The 21708-nt window shown below is 44.7% G+C and overlaps 1 protein-coding gene across 1 annotated transcript in view; it reads left to right on the forward strand.

Moving 5' to 3' along the window:
- The window catches only part of LOC138582224 (ankyrin and armadillo repeat-containing protein-like), a 551079-nt gene that overhangs the window by 110189 nt on the left and 419182 nt on the right, over positions 1–21708 (forward strand). The window contains exon 3 of the mRNA XM_069653327.1: positions 1256–1434. Within this exon, the coding sequence (XP_069509428.1) occupies positions 1256–1434 (179 nt within the window). The remainder of the gene's footprint in view (positions 1–1255; positions 1435–21708) is intronic.

Below are 21708 nucleotides of genomic sequence, written 5' to 3' on the forward strand. Positions count from 1 at the left end.
CGGCAGCTCCACTATCGTTTCTGGGTACACTGGTGCACTTGCAATGAATCAGAGTAGGCACCTGGTTGTGGGATCAAGGAGTGGGCACAGAACTCTGTAAGGTTTTTGCAAGGCTCCGTCAGAGATCAGATAGTTAGCGCCAGTGCCTTTTAAAGCAGTCGGCACCTCAGAAATCACTTCTTCAAGGCGGTTACATCGCCACAACATCCGATCAGGTTTAGGCGCATTTGAGAAGAATTTAGCAGGTTATTATTCATCTATGCATTTACACTTAATTGTCGCACTTGTGTGTTAAACATTCCTCTGTAGATTCAGTATTAAATTGCACATCAAAGCAAAACTAAAGAAAACAGTTTCTGAAACAAAAATGAAGTACCTTCCTTTTGTGAAATATGATGTAATTGATTTACTGTGGATCACAATTATTGGGCCTCATTATAAGGTTTGCGCTGACGGAATGAAGGGGGCCGGTACGGGACCAGCCCCCTTCATTCCGGGAACGCCGATTACGAGCTTCTCATCGTGGGACCCGGATTGCACACCTGGTAAAACCAGGCGTGCTTTCCGGGTCCCGCGAGGGGAAGAAGGAGGTAACAACGGGACACTCATAATGTGCCCGTTGTTACCTCCATCCTCATTCCCATTGAGCCCTATGGGGGCTCAAATGGGAATGGGGAATGGTTCCTGCAAGGAGGACTTACCGGGTCCTCCTATCTCGGAGTAACCCGGTAAGTCCCCATTGCAGGAATCCGGTAAAGGAGACAGGGTTGGTGGCAGCCATGGAGCTAATAGCTCCATGGCTACCGCCAAACTCGTAATGAGGGCCATTGACACAAACAATCTCAAAACAGGCCACTCTAACCCTATTCCTCTTTATTTCCTTCTCTCTCTCTCTTTCTGTCTATCTCTCTTTCTCTCTCGGTCTCCTTTTCACTTTTAGACTGACCACTGGTGTCCTGCTGGGAAACATATTACAAAATAACGTTCAAATCGTTCTTAAATTGGGTGAAATAGCATCATATTTGTAAACATATTCAGCAAACTCGGTTACATTTCTTCAGATGATGGCATCCCAACGATTGTTAACTTGTGTTCTAATTAATACTCGTATAGATATAAGTTGTCATGGGTGTACTTATATCTTCATTGATATGATGGTCAACGGAAGTCAGCAGACATCAAGCAAAGTAACGTGCCCTTGTTTGTAATCTCTGCTATAGCACAAGATGTTCAGTTGAATATTGTCCTTTTTCAGGTTAGTTGAAGGAAATCTTAATGCACAGAGGAATATTTTGGAATCGAATGGCATTGGCCCTCTTTTGTCAATTCTGAAGCAAACCCGGACACAGCACACACAGGAAGCAGTTTCAGAAGCGCTCTGGGCAGTGGCTGGGACAGAGGAAGACATCAAAAGAGCAATTGCCTCGAAGATAGGTAGGTTTTATAAAGATTCTCTGTGCTCCTACCCTATCTCAACCTGGAGGCATGACCCCATGTACCGCAACATTTAACTATAAATCCTCACTATCCTTCAGCCAATCAGAGGGCTTGGAATGAAGTTCATATCCAATGGCCTGCATTGCAAGCCCTCGGCTCGCCTTGTCGTGCCACCCGGCCCATCGTAACAGTCTCCCTCACACCCTACGGCTTCCCCTTTGCCCCATGTGCCACAGCTCACAGACCCAGACCCCCAAAATGAAGAATGACCTGTCTCCTCGCCATCATCAATGCCCGTCTCCCTTCATTGGCCACCTATAGAAACAGAAAAGGAACTCTCAGAGTGTACATTGGCATTTCCATGACAGCCATTTTTGATTGCTGTTTTTTTCCAAGAGAAAATGCCCATGTTCTCTTCACATGTTTCCTATTGCAATGCCCTTATCACCTGGGCATTATGCCGAGAGTTACCTAGCGACAGAACCCACCATTGTGTGCTTTACTAGGCAGTAACCGTTTCTTTTAAAGGGCCTGTGTTCACTCAACTCCCCTTTACCTTGGTTCACGGGCCATTACCGCCCAGAAAAGATTGAGTACTATTACTTAATTATTATATTTAAAGTAACCTTGATATGAGGAACTAAGTGTATGTAGGAACACAGACATCAATTGTGTTCTGAACATGAAACAGAGAGCTAAACAATGGCAATATCATTTTAAACAAGGCAGGACGTACTTTGGAGGCGTTCAAGTGAGGCGTAATGCTATAATGCCTTGATTTAACACCCTGCCTCATTTTCCAGCAGTTATAAGATGGAGGAGGGGCACAGGGTGGCAATAAGGTCCCCCTCCGTCTGATCAGTGCATTTAATTACGGAATCTGCCTCAGTTTTGCAACTGGTCAAGACCAGGGGCCTCATTCCGAGTAGGGCGGTAAGGGTTAACGGTCACCACGAGACCAGTGCCGTTAAACCCTTACCGCCCTACTATGAGTTCCCTTTGCGGGTGCTTCCTTAAGGACGGGACCCGCAAAGGGACTTTAGTGCTAATAATGGTACCGTAATTTACGCGACCGTAATTAGCGCCTTCCCCATTCCCACTGAGCCCTATTGAGGCTCAAATGGGAATGTGGAAGGGCCCTGGTGAATGGGGAATTACCGGTCCCTCCAACCTCGGAATGGACCGGTAATTACCCCATTCACCAGGGCGGAGTCGGAACGATTTTGGAGGCAGCTATGCCGCAAATAGCGGCGTAGTTACCTCCAAAGTCGGAATGAGGCCCCAGGCAGATTCCATAGCAATCCATTAGTGAATGCTGCCCACAAAGCATATTTTCAAGGCGTTGACATTTCCATGAGACAGAAATGGAGTGGAAAATGAAAGCGTAGAAGCGAGTTTGCCTCACTTTTACTCTTTCCTTTTCCACTTTTCCATGTGGATATTTAAAATGACATTTAGGGGACCCCACCCAACGTAAGTGCTAAAGTTAGTGGTCGAATGCATGCGATTAACTTTTCTTTTTTTTAAAAATAACCCTGTACAACTTTACAATGGATTAAACAAGGGATGCAACTTCCAACTATCTGTTGTATCATCCAGCTCACAAAACATAATACATATTGGCAAAGCTCAGGATTTTAAAATATAAAAGGGAAATTAATTTAGCAAAAAAAAAAAAAGTCTATCTTCGATATTTACAAAGCCAGACCTGACTTTGCCAGTGCTTCCTATTGTAGATTTGCAGGTGAAGACAATTCCCAACACTTCCACTTTACAATGTCAGCAAGATTTCCGAGCATCCTGTTTGCTATGAAGCATTATTTGTATTTCTATAACCAGCAATTATCATGCATTCCCCAGACACCCGCCAGGTCTGATTTGCATACCCATGCACCCATGTTGTTTGGATTAGATAAACCTGATGTTTTCCAGACACAACATGTCACATGCAGCCTCCTCCTCCCACGACCTTTGTAAAAGAATGACATCATCCTGCATCCTGCAAAAGCAAAATGTTAAATCAATGTGATTCATGGTTACATTAAATGTCACATCAAAAAATTAACATAAAGAAGGAAAACACACACTCACTAAAACAAACATCATAATCGAGGTGACGCACTCATGTATAAAAAAAAACATAATTTGGCGTGCCCTATCAATCCCAGATCTCCCCTTTGAAAACAGTGGTTTATATTTTGTGTTTAAATCTGTTTTCCGGCATTTTATGACAGAGCAAAGGTTAGTACAATCTATTGCTTCACCCTCAGCATGTTTACATTATATAAATTAAAAACAGAAAACAAGTGCAAATTAAAATTTTAAAATTAGCAATCAACAAACATAGAAGCATTGTCAACATTGTAAAATTAGTGTTGTACCTATGATTCTGCTTGCAGCCTCTAGAGTGTTGGTGCTGAGTGGCCCTGGGGGTGGCATATGACCAGTCAAAGAGGCCTAATGCTGCAGCCTCTTAGGACACGAGAAGTCCTGGGTATGAAATCTAGGGTAGGCCAAAAAACACCCCCTCCCTTTGCAAAACAAAATGGTCGCTTTATATTTGGTCGCGTTAGTTCCCCCTTATTGTTATGTTTTGTATAGGGTCACCCTCACTATCCTGACCCCCGTTTTGCCAGACGAATGATAGAATGTGTTGTTGCACCCTTCTGAGCGTTCGTGGAGGAATTGCTACTGGCAGAGCCTACAGATCAAGTAGAGGAAGGATATTCCTCTTTATTGATGCTATCTCACCGAACCACGAGATCGCCCTTGTTCCCCATGACCTTAAGTCAGTCCTGATAGCTGGAAACAGCTCTGGGTAGTTTGCTTGTTATAGTCCCAAATTGTCTGGTGTCAGGCATATGCTCGGGCATTTTAAATTCCCCTTGGCCCACCGAGAGGGAGCACGTGTTCTATGGGTCCTTTGCTACTATTAATATTAAGTGCCTTGTTATTGTCAAGGTTCACCTTCAAACCCAAGGTTTCCTGGAATACCTCAAGAATTTGTAGAAGCAAAGGAATCTAGGTCTCACCCTTTGTCAATGTTAGAATCATGTCATCAGCGAATAGGGCTATTTAGGGCACCGTCCTGGTATGGAATGCCTTTGATTCCTTCCTCTGTGCTAATCTTCACCAAACAGAGGCTCTACCGCCAACAGGAACATCAACAGCGAGAGAGGGCATCCCTGCCTGGTTCCCCTGAATAGGGCAAATCCAGAGGCTAGGAATCTGTGTGCGGCCACGCTAGCTACTTCTGCAGGGTATAGCGAGAAGACTCCTTTGATGACATTTCCTCTCAGGTTGAGTTTGTTCAGGACTTTGCAGAGAAAGGGTCACTCAACCCGGTTCAATGCCTTCTCTGAGTAGAATCCTAAGAGCAGTGCAGGGGTGTGAGTTCTGTGTGCACAGTCGAACCTATTATCTTCCTAACATAGTCTGAGCCTTGTCCGCCTCCACCAGGAGCGATAGCACTTTATCCAGCCTATTCGGCAATAAGTTGGTGTATATTTTTATATCTGCATTCAGACTCGAGATAGGGCAGTAAGTAGAACATGCAGTGGGGTCCTTACCCTCCTTCGATATTAAAGATATTTTGGCCTCGCCCATGGTCCTTGATGAGATTCCCTGCAAAAACAACATATTAAACAGGCTATGGAGCGGGGGGCCAGCATGCTCTCAGAGAATTATTTGAAGAAGGGGCCATAAAGCCATCTAAACCGGGGGCTTTTCTAGCCTTCAAGGATGAGATAGCTTCCTGGATTTCCTCATAAGTGATCTCCTGATGAAGCTGTGCCTTTTGTATTGCAGTGAGTCATGGCATGGGGCAGCTATCGAGAAATCCTACTATCTTTGCATGCTCAGGGTGTTCTGTCATGTAGAAGGTTCTATAGTACCTGTCAAACTCCCCCAGAATATCTTTGTCAGAGTGCAGCTTGACCCCATTTTCCCCTTCTATCCCAAAAATGTGTCCTGAGCACATTCTTGCCTGAACATGCAGGCCAGGATTCTCTCCGCCTTGTTACCCTCTTCATAGTACCTTTGCTTTGTTTGCATCAGATCAAGTTCAGCCATGGCTGTCTCCATAGTGTTGATCTGCCTTCTTGACATGTGCAGGGCCCGGAACACATTCTGGGAGCCTGTTCCACTTCTTCTCTTTCGCTTTCACCTCTTGCCTTATTAAGAGGGCATGCACCCCCCTCTTCTTCAAATGACAGGAAGAGAAATGCAGACGTGGTAACTGTATGTCCACAACCTAATCGTATCAGCTACCTTCAGATGCTTTTCTTACAAGAAGGCTATATCTAGCTGTTGGCGTTTAAGCTTTCGGAGCGAGTTTAGGCCCCTCACAATATATGTCATGCATATTAACTCCGTAACCCTAATACCAGTTGGTCCATGTATATCGACCACTGCAGCACACAGGCTTCCGATACCACAGGATCGCTTCCTTCTCTCCCCAGTACCCCAGTTTCTGGCCCTGCAGTGGATGAGCGAATTACCACCAATTTCAATTACCATTACCGCTACTTGGTCCCCTGGGGTTACCACGAGATTATAAGTGGTGGTAACTCTCTATTTTTGTAGTCCATAGGACTCCATGGGGATTTCTGGTGAATTTACTGCCGGTGGATTTACCCTGCGGTACATCTGCTGATTTCTGGAGGTAAAGTGGAGGATTTACCTCCAGCAACAAGCTGGAGATGAATCCACAGGAAAAGTGGTGGTAACAGAATTACTGCCACTTTGTTCCCGCACCGCCAAACATGTAATGAGTTCTGTAATCGGGATCATAAGGAAAAGCTGACCTTATGGTCTCCTGTTAGTCTGCCACTTTATAGAACATTAAAAAAATATTGTACAATCAAAGCGAACAAGCAATTAATGAAGTCAATTCAAATCAGCTTTATTTGACTTCAGTCATTACCACAATACACAATGGGATTAAAATCAACAATATTTAATAGCTAAAAACCATATGAATACAAAAAAAGTAATAAATACAATTAAAAGCTAAAAAGGCTCATCAATGATATAAGCCCAAAATTCCATAGCGAAAAAACCAGTTGCTTTCTTATCAGCCATGTGCAATGGATACATTTGCCCACTAAATATATTAAAATCAATTGTTGACCTGCAATCGGCCAGAACCTCCTCAATACAATGAATATTAGCCATTTTAAATGAAATATTTTGTCCTCAATTCTCTGTAGCCCACACAGAATAACAAGAAGCGCATAATTGTCTCCTCACCGATATTTCATACAGGCCAAGTGGCAGAGTTATGCCCACTGCAGTTACATGTGAACTTTGTCACTCTGAGTGTATTCAGCCTAAATTCGAGAAAGAGCGAGTGAGCAAGCGATGGTGAAACTACATCAAGATAAGGTTCAAACCCAATTGCTTACTTACTCATCAAGTAAGTCTGACTTCAGCTCTGTAAAAGGCAGGAGTCCGCTAGCTTTTTCCAAGAAAGCTGTTTGGTTGCTTTTGATAGCTCAATTTTGCTTACTTCCCCTGCCCATAGAAGTCGGGTCATGCCATAGCCATAGGTTACTGATATTAATGGGCAATATAATTTTTAAACATGCGTTATCCCCGGGAGAGAACAGCCCCCCTCAGAAGCCACGACATGGGTCAGAGCTTCCATACACTTCCCCAGTTCAGGAGCACTCCATATACACTCACCCAGTACAATACTGGTCTTAACAAGGCTATATCAAGTATGGAGTGAAGGCCACACTCCAAAGGCATAGCAGCGTTGGGACAGCTATTTTTTTATTGTTTTTTTAATTGCATTATTTATTTATTACAGACGTTTTGCATTTCATTAATCACAATCACATATGGCTAAAAACATTAACAGAAACATTCATTTTCATTTATATAAAACGTAAGGTAGACTCTAAGAACATTCTAAAAATAAATTCTTATTAACACAGTGTCCATAAGGTTTATATTTGATAAAATCCATGGTCTATTTTCCCCGCTTGTTAAGAGTTACCACCATAATTCAGGCATTAAAAGCACTTAAATCATCCAAAAATGTCTTAAAGTGCATTGACCTTAAAATCAGTAGTGCTGTGCAAATTGTAATGAATGGTTCCGACTTTCAGTCGCCCACTTTTAAAACTTGGGCCTAGTTAGATCTTGTGACCCTTGCAAGTTTGATATTCTGGGTCTGGTGTCACACTTCTTTAGGACTTGTTCTGATGATCGTTCTCCAGAATTGTATAATTCTGAATGTTAGTGGTTTGTCGTCTACAGTTAAGATTCGTGACCATCGTTCCTTAGCGTCCAGTTCCAGTTCTGGAGGTGGTTTCATGTCTCTAAATAGTAATTGTTTTCCATTGAGAGTTGGGCAAGTCATAATGATGTGTTCAATTGACTCCAATGTGTCTTCCTCTAAGCAGAATCTGCAAAATGACATTGACTCTGGTAGTTGTTTTGTTTTTGGCAGTACTTCGCGGGTTGGTAACAGATTGAGCCGTAGCCACAAAAATGTGTCTCTTATCCATTTATCAGGACATTTTTATAGATATTGAGGTAGTTGATTTAAATGTCGTACATCTGTTGCACAATACAGGTCAAGTTGATAGACTGCCTTTTTTCCATGGTTTGGATCCAATCATTATTTTGGAGTCTCAGTGACTTTAAAAACGTATTCTCGATCATTCCCTACCATTGCATGCCCCCATATATCTGCACCATAAAGTGATACAGAAATGGCGTGCCGATTATAGATTTCTGGAGCTGGAGTCACCACTCACTTCCATGACTAGCAGAAAATGCGCGCACGCCCCCACAATTCTTTTCTAAAGATGTACATGATTTAACAAGCTGGGCTTTCCAGAGGACATTTTCATGGAAGCCTATTTCTAAATAGACTTATAAGGGGTCTTGCTCAAGTCTATGTTACCATCGACCTCTCCGGACAATCTACACAACTTTGAACATTTCAGCCTGAAGACCATTACCTTTGTTTTGTCCTTATTTATCTGCAATCCCAATTGGTTTCACTTAAGAGTGAATCAAGTTATAGAAGTAGAGATGACATTAGATCTAATCACTGCATTAAAAAGGTGGCGCAGGACTGGGACCCACACTAATGGTTCATCCTTACAGTGATCAGCAGGAATATGATCAGGACCCCGAGCCTTATGAGGCTTCAACAAATCTAAAGCCCCACTGATTTTCCCTAATGAGAGTCAAAAACCCTCTACCCCTGTCTTTGCAGTCCCTTCTATATTTATCTTGGGGATTAACGGATCGACAATTCTGCCCACGGGTACATAATGCAACCTCATAAAGTGGCCATGCCACACTGCAGGCTTGATAGCACAGTGTGGCTTCTCTGCATTATTCACTTCCTTTCCAGTCACAAGTTTCCAAAACGTGGAAGGATCAACCCCTTTCACTGCATCCAACAGATTATCCCAGTTGCTTGCTGAAAGGCCCTTTTCTTATTTCTGATCGTTGTTTTATATTTGGCTCTAAATGCATGCAGTCGTGAATTATCCCCTGCTAGGCAAGGTATACAGTCATTTTTCTGCCAGGTTTTTTTTAATTCGTTTTTTTGCAAAAAATATTCATCGAAAAAACTCATTGAAAAATAAAGGGGGGGGCGGGTAAATGGATAACATGGGTGGGGGTTAAGGGTAGGGATTAAATAATAGGGAAGGGGGTTTAGGAGGAAACCCCCAAATATAAACAATTCGATGAGTTTTTTCAATGAACAATTTCCATTTAAAACGCATCGAAAAAAAACGGCGGCAAAAGAACATAGAACCCTGGGCAGGACATCAATTCCCTTTTAGCAGCTCTAGAGTCTGTGTCAAAACATCCCTCTTTCTTAGTTGACAAATTCTTAACATCGCCAATCGGGCATGTCAGGAATGGAAAGAGATAGCTAACCAAATTGTTAAACTCTTCAATTGCACACTCATCAGAGTTTAGTACATTAAACATTTTCTTGAAATTGGGTAGGACCGCCTCATAAATATGCTGCTTTTTCCCCTCCAAATCAATCATCTTTGCATATTTTACTCGCAGTGAGCATGACCCAGCACCACTATATCAGAGGATTTAGATTTTGTGGACTTACCTTTATTAAATGTATGCAATGTTTTGAAAGTAACACTTAGTGCCCTATGGCCACTCTCATAGCAATCAAGGACTTTGAAAGCTTCAACAAACTCCCAGTCACTGGCCAGGATTAGCACATAATGGATAAGAGAAGTGCCATCATGGCCACCGTAGGTTTTCTTTGCCAGTTGATCAGAGGCTATATGCCAATTGCATGCCCTAAAGTTCGGTTCGTACAGGATCTGCGCTGTATTCAACAGTATATTTATGCATTCTAATGGGGATATCGGCCATTGGGGGTGGATCCCTCAAGCTCGATCTTGCTCATCCCATACCTCTTCCAAAACTTTGAATGAAGTCTTTTGACAAATCAAGGTACAATTTATACACATATCGTCAGCTGAAAGATTTGAGATCCTTCGTCCAGGTTCCTCATACTAACTTTTCAAAATTGTTCCGGTTTTAATTTGGAAAATCTAATCACTCTCAGCTTTGATGACTTGCACAGAGGTTTAATGCAAATACCCTCCCTTGAAAGCTCTTGAATTTGTACCCAACCAATGTGAAACAAAGCTGGCAAAGTAATGTAACTACCAATACATTATGGGAACATTTTACTGCAAATTGGTTAATGCTGGCAAATATTCTAGGCCTTCCTTTGGGCGTAACATTATAACATTACATTGTTAACTTAGAATTTACAAATGACAACTCCTAAATGCCTATAAAAGTGTATATTAGGAAAATGATGCTCACTCACTATCAAAAAGGCAAGGCCACCTTTTGCAATTCTTTTTTTTAAAACATTCTTTATTAAAACACTTAGTATCACATCTTATGCAAACAGAATACAAATCTCATAGAAGCAGTCCATGAAACCAGGAAGACAGGTGACAACAGACGCAGAGCATAAGGAGACATAGGAATGTACAAGAAACAGTGGTATCATCAGCTAAAATCAAACAGTGAGTAGGGTCAATATAATGGGGGATCAAACAATAGTCACATACTAATCAAGGGGCGGCATCTTCCTATGTGTGCAGTAAGTAGGATTTTAAGGGTTGCCAAATATCCACTGGGCGACTTCCCACCGGCTGTGTAGCAGCCCATTGGTCTTCAGTGTTACTGGCCCAAGTAACTGCATGCAGCCACCCCCCAAACGTCGGTGGTGTGGGTTTGAGCCAATGTAACAGTATGCAGTGCACTGCCAATAGCAAGCATAGACCAGCAAGCTTACAAATACGCCCTGCTAAATCTTCAAATACACAGAAAAGAAATTGCAAGGGGGGTAGAATCTATTATACAACCAAACACATTAGTAAGGATAGCACATGCTCCTTTCCAGTACCCCACATCATGTGAAAGTAATCAGCGTCATATTCCCTGCACCTGGGGCAGAAGCTCGCGCTTGTTTGGGAAAAGAGCTTCAATCTGGTCAGAGTGCAGTGATACCTGTGAAGCACTTTAAGTTGTATTAGGCAGAACTTGGATTTGTTATAGACTTCACAGGTTTGTGTGCACATATCGCTCCAGATCTCGTCAGTGCTGCCTACATTCATGTCACGCGCCCATTGGCATCGGGTTTTGGTGGGGGCCGCTTGAGCACAGCCTTGAACCACACCACATAGGGAAAAGACAATGCCCCAGGTACCATGGGCATAATACATTTGAGTATAGAGTCGGCAGGTTCAAACGGAAACTCTGCCATAACCCCTTGAACACCCTGCGCAACCCAATGTAGTGGAGCCATTGCAAAGATTGATGGTGTGTGAGCATGGGTATAACCTCAGCAGCCATAAAGTTCCCATCTATATACATGTGTCCCAACAAACCCAACCCGTTTTGTAACCACTGCCGCTCTGTAGCGGTGTCTACCCTGGGAAGGGAGGGAATGCCGTTCCCTAAAGGAAAGCCACCATAAAAGGGATGGGCCACAATTAGGAGTCGCCACACTTTACACCAGGCCAAAGCAGTCACACTTGCAGGGTCGATTGGGCAGGCATCTGCAAACAGCGGGGGCAGCACCAGGGCCTAATATCTCGTTCGCCCACGGAACACCTTTCGAGCTTTACATGTGGATTGGATACATTGTTTGTGAACCAGAAAGCCGCACCTTGCATTTGTGCTGTCAGCCAGTATATCCTGGAATCGGGGCCAGAAAAACCTCCTGCATGTGGAACATAGACAGCGCATCCCATTTGAGGCATACCGACCCAGAATACCACATAAAAGTATTAAAACTCACGTCAAGTTCTTTGAAGAACTTCGCTCCAGGCCATATCGGAATATATTAGAAACAATATAGGAGTTTTGGGAGGATTACCATTTTAAGCAAGGCTCTTTTACCTGCAATGGTCTGTGGCAATCGCACCCAAGCCTTAAACTTAATTTTGTGGTGTGATGGGTATGCAGTGTAGTTGCGATCTAGCAAGATGGTCGGATGCCTGGTTACTGTGTTCCCTAAATATCTTATCTCCAGTGGGGACCAGAAGAAGCCGAGTAAGTAGTGAGTCTCAGTCGCCATATTCATCTGGGGGAAGCTCTCTGATTTAGTGCAGCTGACACAAAAGCCAGGTAGTTCCCCAAAAGCGAGAACGTCCCACATAATCAGGGTCAAACTGAGCTGAGGTTCCTTCACATAGAGTATCACATCATCTGCATAAAGAGATTTGATTTCAGGCTCGCCAGACAGTGGAATACCTCTGTATTTGTGTTTATGCTTGATTAAGTCTGCCATCGGCTCTTTAATTATGGTGAACAGCAGGGCAAAAAGGGGCAGCCGTGATGCGTGCCCGTTGCTATGTGAAATGGGGTTGAGAGCATCCCGTTTGAACTGACCCTAGCAGATGGAGAAGCATTGAGTAGTCACACCCATGACACAAAAACTGGGCCAAAATTACAGTTCACCAAAACAGCATACATAAATTGCAATGAGACCGAGTCAAAGGCCTTTTGTATGTCAAGTGTGGCCGCCACCACTTGGGCTTTCAGATCTAGCTGAGTGAGAATATTAAAAAGTCAGTGCAGATTGAGCACTGTGGAGCACCCAGGGATTAAGCCTGATTACTCTGGGAGAATTATGTGAGGCATGTACAGTGTCAAGCGAGAGAAACAGAATCTTAGCAAAGACCTTGAAATTGGAGTTTATCAATGAGAGGGGACTGTAAGAGCCGCAGTTTTCACTGTGTTTGTTGGGCTTTGCATTACTGTGATGAATGCTTCTCTCCTGGTGGGAGAAGTGTTTGCGATTCAATGGCCTCGACCCACACCTTATGAAGATAGGGAACCAAAGAACTCTTAAAGTGTTTGTAAATTCGGCTGTGATCCCGTCAGGACCAGGAGCTTTATTTGTATTTGTATTTATTAACATTTTATATAGCGCTTTACTCCAAAGCGCTTTACAAAAGGACGAGAATTACAATAAGCAAAGCATAGTAACATTTGAGTCAAGTACAAGAAAACAGTATAAGGAATAATTTACATGAGTGAAGAGGTTGAGCATGAGAGGAGAAGGACCATGGTGAGAGAAGCAAGAAGATAACAAGAATTACAATAAGCAATGCATAGTAAGATTTGAATCAAGTACTAAAAAACAGTATAAGGAACACTTTACATGAGTGATGTGGTTAAGCATGAGTGGAGAAGGACAATGTTGAGAGAAGCAATAGGAGTGGAGGGTGTGGGGAGAGGGAGGAGAGGAAGGAAGTGTGGAAGTTAGGGAGTTGAATGGAGGAGGTAGGATTTTAGGGAAGAGCAGAAGGTAGGATAGGAGGAAGAGGGAGGTGGTTCCAGTGGAAAGGAGCAAGTAGTGTGAAGGAGCGGAAGCAAGAAGGGGCACAGGGTGGAGGGGGAGAAGTGAGTAGTAACAGAACAGCAGACCAGAGTGGGCGAGAAGGAGTATAGAAGGTGAAGAGGGAGGAAAGGTAATGTGGTTAAAGATCGTGGAGGGATTTGAAGACGAGGCAGAGGAAATTGAATTTAAGCCAGGAGTGAAAAGGGTACCGGTAGGTAAGGCGTCAATAGCACAGGCAATGTCATTAAGAGAGATAGGAAGATCTAGCTGAGCTCTAGCCTCAGCTGTTAACTATGTGAGTGTGAGAACCTCTAAAAATCTGTTAATGTCAGTGTGTGAGCAAATATCTTTGTTTGAATATAAATTTGAATAGAAGGCTTCAAATTCTCAATTGACCTCAAACAGCGTGTGCACCAAGGTGCCAGAATTGGCCTGAATAAGCAGGATGCAGCAAAAGCCACTCAAGTAGTGAAATACAGCGCTAGCAAACTACCCAGCTGCTCGCCCTCCCCATAGTGCCTTACCACCATAGAGGTGTCCAGGAATCATAGCTCTCTGACGGTATGTTCCCTGAATTTATCTAAGGCTTCTTTAACCTACGAGGCAGGGGTCTGTGGGGCAAGCCGACTGCTGTTGTTGCAGGTGCCGGAGGTTGTCCTTGCTATTCTCAATGTCTCGTCTTAAGGTTTTGAGAACAATGTGCTCAGTGCACATTGTGATGCCTCGGATATAGGCTTTAAAAGCATCCCAAAGTCTACCACTTGGAGACACAGACCCTTCATTCATCTCAAAGTATAATTTAAAAATGGTCACTGAGGTTAGTGTCAAAAACAACGTCTTGCCTGAGATTTAAAACATCAATTGATACAGGGTTTAGGGAGCCCATCGATATGAAAAGTGACTAAAAAAGGGGAATGGTCAAAGTATGTCCTAGGCAATATGTCCATGTGGGTGATGCCACTACGCAGAATATCAGAGACCAGCCACAAGTCAATATGGGAATCGGTGGTGGAGGAATAGAAGCAGTATGCGCGATCACCAGGGTTAAGGGCCCTCCACGCATCTACCATGCTGTAACGCTCACCTGATTCTCGCAGAGGCGCCGGTCTTGACTGGGCGACTACCGTATCTTCAAAGGTGATGTGTAGCACCCGGTTGGCTCTTTGGGCTGGACCTCTGTGCACTGTATGCCTGACGTGTAGAGTAAGATGTCTGCAGATAGAAAATATGGGGTTAATGAACTGGGGTTATTGGGGTGTCCCTATCTCTTTCCTCTTCTCCTCTCCTGTAGACCCCCAAAGGTTAACGCTCTCACCTTAGGTAAGTGAATGCCGAGCACTCCATCTGCCTCGGGGCAGGGTGCTGTAACCAGTTTCTTCACTGGATAGGTAGCGCAGGCCTCTTGACTTCAGAGGAATGCTGTCTGTCGTTTACTGCACGAACAGTAAGTTTCGAGTCATTCAAATGTCTTTAAAGTCTTTAGTAATGATGTCTCTTGTTTTGCAGGGTTCCGGCGATGGCGGATGACAGGCTGAAGTGAGTTGAAGATGGAGCCTGTGTGATGAATAGAAGCGCCTGGAAGCACGTAAGTAAGCGCTTGTTGCCTGCTTCACTATGCGCTCTAACTGTCTTTTTATTTTGCAGGTACGAGTTCGGAGCGGCTGCAGGGTGCCGGAATACCCACTGGATTAGATGTGGAAAGGAGTAATGGCACGTGAGTATTAAAGTTCCCCAATGTCTTTAAGCGCACCTTGTTTTGTCTTTCAGATGCGGGATGCAGCGCCGAAGGCCTCCGGAGCGTGCGAAGAGTTGGTAAACTTTTGTCTTTCAGATGCCGGAATGCTAACCTGTTCTTTCTTGTCTTTATAGGTGTTGCTGAAGACTGGATTCAGGATGGTAAGCCTTTGCCTTTCAGATGCCGGAATGCTAACCTGTTCTTTCTTGTCTTTATAGGTGTTGCTGAAGACTGGATTCAGGATGGTAAGCCTTTTTCCTTAGGCCCAGGACCGGATGCAGAAGACACGATGAGCGTTCTGCTGCAGAGGTTGCAGAATAACGCAAAGCAAGATTCATCCACCGGGTGTGGTTTAAATAGCCTCCTGTAGTGCTTAGGTGTCTCCTTCCACAGCCACGCCTAAGTAAGAAAAGAGTTCCTGGTAAGAAAAGAGTTCCTGCCTTCCAGAAGAGTTCAAGTGTTCTGAATCTAGGGAGTGGCTCCAGCCCCACCCAACAGGAAAAGTAGTTCCAAACAGAAGAGGATCAGAGGCTCAACTGGCAGGCAAGTAAGCAGCATGGTCTGCTGAAGGTAAGTCCACCCAAGCATTATGAGCCCGGCGCTTCCAGCGCTGGGACTGGGCATATTTATGAGCCTGGTGCCACTGGCGCCAGGACTGGGTCCAAAAGGTCCCAATTGGGACTGGTTGGCACTCGGAACCTGGGTTATGGATCTGCTTCCAAGGGAGTTGGGAAAACCCTGACCTTTTGGAAGCAGAGATCATGACAGTACCCCCTCAAGGCCCCTCCCAAACCGGGCTTCTCCGGGGGTTTTGGCTTGTCAGGAAATGTTCGGTGAAATCTTTTGATTAGGCGAGGAGCGTGGACATATTCAGCAGGTTCCCAGGATCTCTCTTGGGGGCCGTAGCCTTTCCAGTCAATTAGGTAGAATAGTTTAGATTTGGAGATCTTGGAGTCCAGAATGCTTTTGACTTCAAACTCGAGTTCTCCATCCACTAGGATAGGTTTTGGAGATTTGGTTAGTCGGGTTTGAGGTTGCATGGGTTTTATTAGAGAGACGTGGAAGACCGGATGTATCTTCATGTGCGGGGGCAAGTCCAACTTGACCGCTACTGGGTTTACTATGGTAGTGATGGAATAGCGACCAAGGTATCTTGGGTTGAATGTGCGTGGCCCTTTTAGAGATAGATATTTGGTGGATAACCAGACTTGATCCCCTACTTGATAGTGAGGGGCTTCCTTCCGATGTTGATCTGCTCCTTTCTTGTATTGTTCTTTAGCCCTTTGAAGGTGAGAAACAGCTTCCTTAAAGGCTTGGGTGATTGTAGAATGCAGGTAGTCTACTGCTGGTGTTTCAAGATCTTGGAGGGGATCCAACTCCGAGGTTCGAGGGTGACTGCCGTACAAAAGAAAAAACAGGGTTTTCCCAGTTCCCGAATGGACAGAGTTATTGTAGGCATACTCGGCTATCCAAAGGATATCTTTCCAAGTTTTTTCAGTTTGTTGCAGCATGCAGCGTAAATACTGTTCCAGAGTTTGATTGGTCCTCTCGGTTTGTCCGTCGGTCTGAGGGTGGTGACTGGTCGATAGTCTCACATCAATTTGAGCCGACCGACAGCAACTTCGCCAAAAATGAGAAATAAATTGACTACCTCGATCCGAAATTAGAACCGAAGGAAAACCGTGCAGTCAGACGATGTTTTCGAGAAATTCTCGGGCCAGAGTTGCTGCTGTTGGCAAGCCTTTGAGCGGAATGAAATGCGCCATCTTGGAGAATAAGTCCACGATTACTAGAATCGTATTGTATCCGGAGCATGGAGGTAGATCGGTGATGAAGTCCATAGAAAGCGTATGCCAAGGGCGAGGTGGGATGTCAATAGGGCGTAAGAGGCCTGCTGGTCTTTCCTTTTGACTCTTGTTTTGGGCGCATACTCCACAGGACATTATAAAGTCTCTGATATCTTTTTTCCAAGACGGCCACCAGAAGTAGCGCTTGATCTTTTCTGAGGTCTTGGCTATACCGGGATGACCTTCCATTAAAGAGTCGTGATAACAAGAGATTACTTTTTTCTGTAAATCTGTGCTGGGTAGGTATAATCGTTCTTGGAAATACAATAAGTTGTCCTTTACTGCAAAGTCCTTTCCCTGCAGATGCCAATTCTGTATGTCTGCTGGAGTTACAAGTTGCCTGGCTTTATCCTTAACTTCCTCTATGGATTCTGTGGCGATTACACCCAGAATTCTTTGTTCGGGAATGATTGGTACAGGTTTAGGGTTGACCAAGTGTTCTTCCACTCCCATCCGAGAAAGGGCATCGGCTTTACCGTTCTTTGTACCAGGTCGATAGGTAATTATGAAGTCAAACTCGGCAAAGAATAATGCCCAACGGAGTAGTCTAGAGGATTGGGCTTTTGCGGTCTTCAAATATTGCAGGTTTCGGTGATCCGTAATCACAGTAACGGTGTGTCGGGCCCCCAGCAGATAATGCCGCCAAGCCTTAAAGGCAGACTTGATAGCCAGAAGTTCCTTGTCAGTAATCGTGTAATTGATTTCAGGAGGCGAGAATTTGCGGGACCAAAATGCCACGGGATGCAACTGATTGGTTACCGGGTCCTTTTGTGATAGAACTGCCCCGATGGCAAGGCTTGAAGCATCAGTTTCCACGATGTAGGGGAGTTCGGGGCGAGGGTGTTTTAAGATTGGTGCAGAGATAAATTTAGTCTTCAAATCCTGGAAAGCTTGTTCCGCCTCGGTAGACCATTCAAAACGTTTGTTTTTCTTTAACAAGGCAGTGATGGGCTGGACTATTCGAGAGAATTCGGGGATAAACCTGCGGTAAAAGTTAGCGAAGCCTAACATGCTTTGCACACCTTTTACGGAGGATGGTGATGGCCATTTGAGAACTGCATCGACCTTCTTTGAATCCATACGCACTCCGCCAGGTGATAATATGAATCCCAAGAATTCAACTTCAGTCACGTTGAAAACACATTTTTCCAACTTAGCGAAAAGTTTGTGTTGACGCAATCTTTCGAGGACCATTTTCACGTGTTTCCGATGTTCAGATTCCGATGAAGAATAAACGAGGATGTCGTCAATGTAAACAACAACACATACATCTATGAGCTCTCTGAGGACATCGTTCATAAAATATTGAAAGGCGGCCGGGGCATTGCAAAGTCCGAAGGGCATGACCTGATATTCAAATAGCCCATACTTGGTGCGGAAGGCCGTCTTCCATTCATCGCCCTCTTTTACTCGTACCAAGTGGTAAGCTCCTCTAAGATCCAGCTTTGTATATATGCATGCTTTTCTGACTTGGTCCAGGAGTTCAGGGATCAAAGGTAACGGATATCTATTCTTAACGGTGATCTGGTTCAGGGAGCGATAATCGATACAAGTTCTAAGGTCTCCTTCCTTTTTTGGAACGAAGAACAAAGCTGAAGAAGCAGGGGACTTGGAAGGGCGAATAAACCCATTTGCCAGGTATTGATCCAGGTATTGTCGAAGGTGAAGGTTCTCAGGCTCGGTGAGGGCATAAATTCTACTACAAGGAGGAGTAGATCCAGGTATCAGGTCTATCTGGCAGTCATAAGACCTATGAGGAGGTAGAGAGTTAGCCTGATCCTTCCGGAAAACATCTTGGTATTGTAGGTATTCGGGAAGTAACTGGGGAGTCTCTGAAGAAATTGCGGCCAGTGCAACACCAGGTGGAGGGTGACAAGTAGAGACACATTCTGGAAACTGGACCGTTCTTGCTCGCCAATCGATCAGAGGATTGTGTTTCTCTAACCAAGGTATTCCTAGAATAATCTGAAACTGAGGGGCCTTGATCACATCGAACACGATCTTCTCATGGTGTCCATCTTGACTTACTAGCGTCACCTCTTGAGTGGTATGCGTTACTGGCCCGGAGGCTATCTCCGTACCATCCACCGTAGTAATGACGTCCTTTACAGCCTTGGGACAAAGAGTTAGATTCATCCTCAAAACCATTTCATGATCCACATAATTGCCGATGGCACCGCTGTCGACGTAAGCTTCAATTGCATGTAATCGATCCGGATTATCTTGATTAACTAGAGGGATCGACCAGTCTGCCGCATTGCCACTATGGTACGAAAGTACAAAAGCTACTTTTGCTTGATCAGTTGGAAAGGCTGCTGGCCGGCATAAGAAGTGCAACCGGCACTGATTGATAAATACTGCAAACCTCTTTGGGTCACCAGAAAATCGTTCGGGCGGAGCCAGAGGTACATTCCCAGGTAGGTTGATCTGCACTGGATTCATAGAGGATGTTGAAGGAAGATTTGCCCCTGATGCGGGTAACGGGGTCTGTCCGGCTTGTGACTGTAGCACTTGTCTAGCAAGATTGTCTGTTCTCTCCTTGGAAATAATTAGTTCCCTTCTTAGAGCATTCGTTTCCTGACGAGCTGCATGCACTTCTGCCCTTAGTTCCCCAAGTAACCGGGCTAGGGGGTCAGTATCCGAGGTTTCCATAGCGCCTGGGCGAGAGTTTTGCGGTAGGCTTTGCGTTCTGTAACGCTCACCTGATTCTCGCAGAGGCGCCGGTCTTGACTGGGCGACTACCGTATCTTCAAAGGTGATGTGTAGCACCCGGTTGGCTCTTTGGGCTGGACCTCTGTGCACTGTATGCCTGACGTGTAGAGTAAGATGTCTGCAGATAGAAAATATGGGGTTAATGAACTGGGGTTATTGGGGTGTCCCTATCTCTTTCCTCTTCTCCTCTCCTGTAGACCCCCAAAGGTTAACGCTCTCACCTTAGGTAAGTGAATGCCGAGCTCTCCATCTGCCTCGGGGCAGGGTGCTGTAACCAGTTTCTTCACTGGATAGGTAGCGCAGGCCTCTTGACTTCAGAGGACTGCTGTCCGTCGTTTACTGCACGAACGGTAAGTTTCGAGTCATTCAAATGTCTTTAAAGTCTTTAGTAATGATGTCTCTTGTTTTGCAGGGTTCCGGCGATGGCGGATGACAGGCTGAAGTGAGTTGAAGATGGAGCCCGTGTGATGAATAGAAGCGCCTGGAAGCACGTAAGTAAGCGCTTGTTGCCTGCTTCACTATGCGCTCTAACTGTCTTTTTATTTTGCAGGTACGAGTTCGGAGCGGCTGCAGGGTGCCGGAATACCCACTGGATTAGATGTGGAAAGGAGTAATGGCACGTGAGTATTAAAGTTCCCCAATGTCTTTAAACGCACCTTGTTTTGTCTTTCAGATGCGGGATGCAGCGCCGAAGGCCTCCGGAGCGTGCGAAGAGTTGGTAAACTTTTGTCTTTCAGATGCCGGAATGCTAACCTGTTCTTTCTTGTCTTTATAGGTGTTGCTGAAGACTGGATTCAGGATGGTAAGCCTTTGCCTTTCAGATGCCGGAATGCTAACCTGTTCTTTCTTGTCTTTATAGGTGTTGCTGAAGACTGGATTCAGGATGGTAAGCCTTTTTCCTTAGGCCCAGGACCGGATGCAGAAGACACGATGAGCGTTCTGCTGCAGAGGTTGCAGAATAACGCAAAGCAAGATTCATCCACCGGGTGTGGTTTAAATAGCCTCCTGTAGTGCTTAGGTGTCTCCTTCCACAGCCACGCCTAAGTAAGAAAAGAGTTCCTGGTAAGAAAAGAGTTCCTGCCTTCCAGAAGAGTTCAAGTGTTCTGAATCTAGGGAGTGGCTCCAGCCCCACCCAACAGGAAAAGTAGTTCCAAACAGAAGAGGATCAGAGGCTCAACTGGCAGGCAAGTAAGCAGCATGGTCTGCTGAAGGTAAGTCCACCCAAGCATTATGAGCCCGGCGCTTCCAGCGCTGGGACTGGGCATATTTATGAGCCTCGTGCCACTGGCGCCAGGACTGGGTCCAAAAGGTCCCAATTGGGACTGGTTGGCACTCGGAACCTGGGTTATGGATCTGCTTCCAAGGGAGTTGGGAAAACCCTGACCTTTTGGAAGCAGAGATCATGACACATGCACAGTTCTCCAATCCTATCACGTACAATCTGAGCGACCTTTGTAAGTGTTCTGCAGCTCCAACCTGATCTGTCCAGGTTTACATATAAAATGGTCTTAAAATCACTGTCCCACAATATGGGTATGAGGGGTTAGAGGGCCAGCATGTTTGTGATGTCCATGAAATAGGCTTCGACGAACAACTCGATTGGTGTAACACGACAAGTTGACAAGTGGTCATGAGTGCCTGACATTTGGCTTTGTAACTACTTACACTTTGTCCTATGGGTTTTATACAAACAATGTGTGCCCATAACAGCAGTAAATAACATTATTTAAGTGATTAACCCGCACGGTCAGGCTGTACAAGATGACCGCCAACTTCGCACTGAACACACAATGACATTAAACTAGACAAAGGACCTAGAAGCACTGAATTCTTACTTTACGCCACCCAACCAACAGGTACTTGCATTTCCGCATGTTACCGAATGACTGGTGGACCGAATTAGACGATTCAAGGTGAGCTTTCAAGATTCAGCATTAGACATATGTATATACAGACTTTTAATTGCAATCATTATCCAGTTTATAAATGTAGTAACTTCGTGTGTACACTTGCTCAACTGCTGGACTTAATTTAATTTTCAGCCATGGTTTATATCTTGCAGCTACCGGAGCAATTTATATGCTCAGCTTGCATTTAATGTG

The sequence above is a fragment of the Ambystoma mexicanum genome, chromosome 1p, assembly GCF_040938575.1.
Source record: "Ambystoma mexicanum isolate Mex_15411 chromosome 1p, UKY_AmexF1_1, whole genome shotgun sequence".
In the NCBI taxonomy this organism is placed as follows: Eukaryota; Metazoa; Chordata; class Amphibia; order Caudata; family Ambystomatidae; genus Ambystoma; species Ambystoma mexicanum.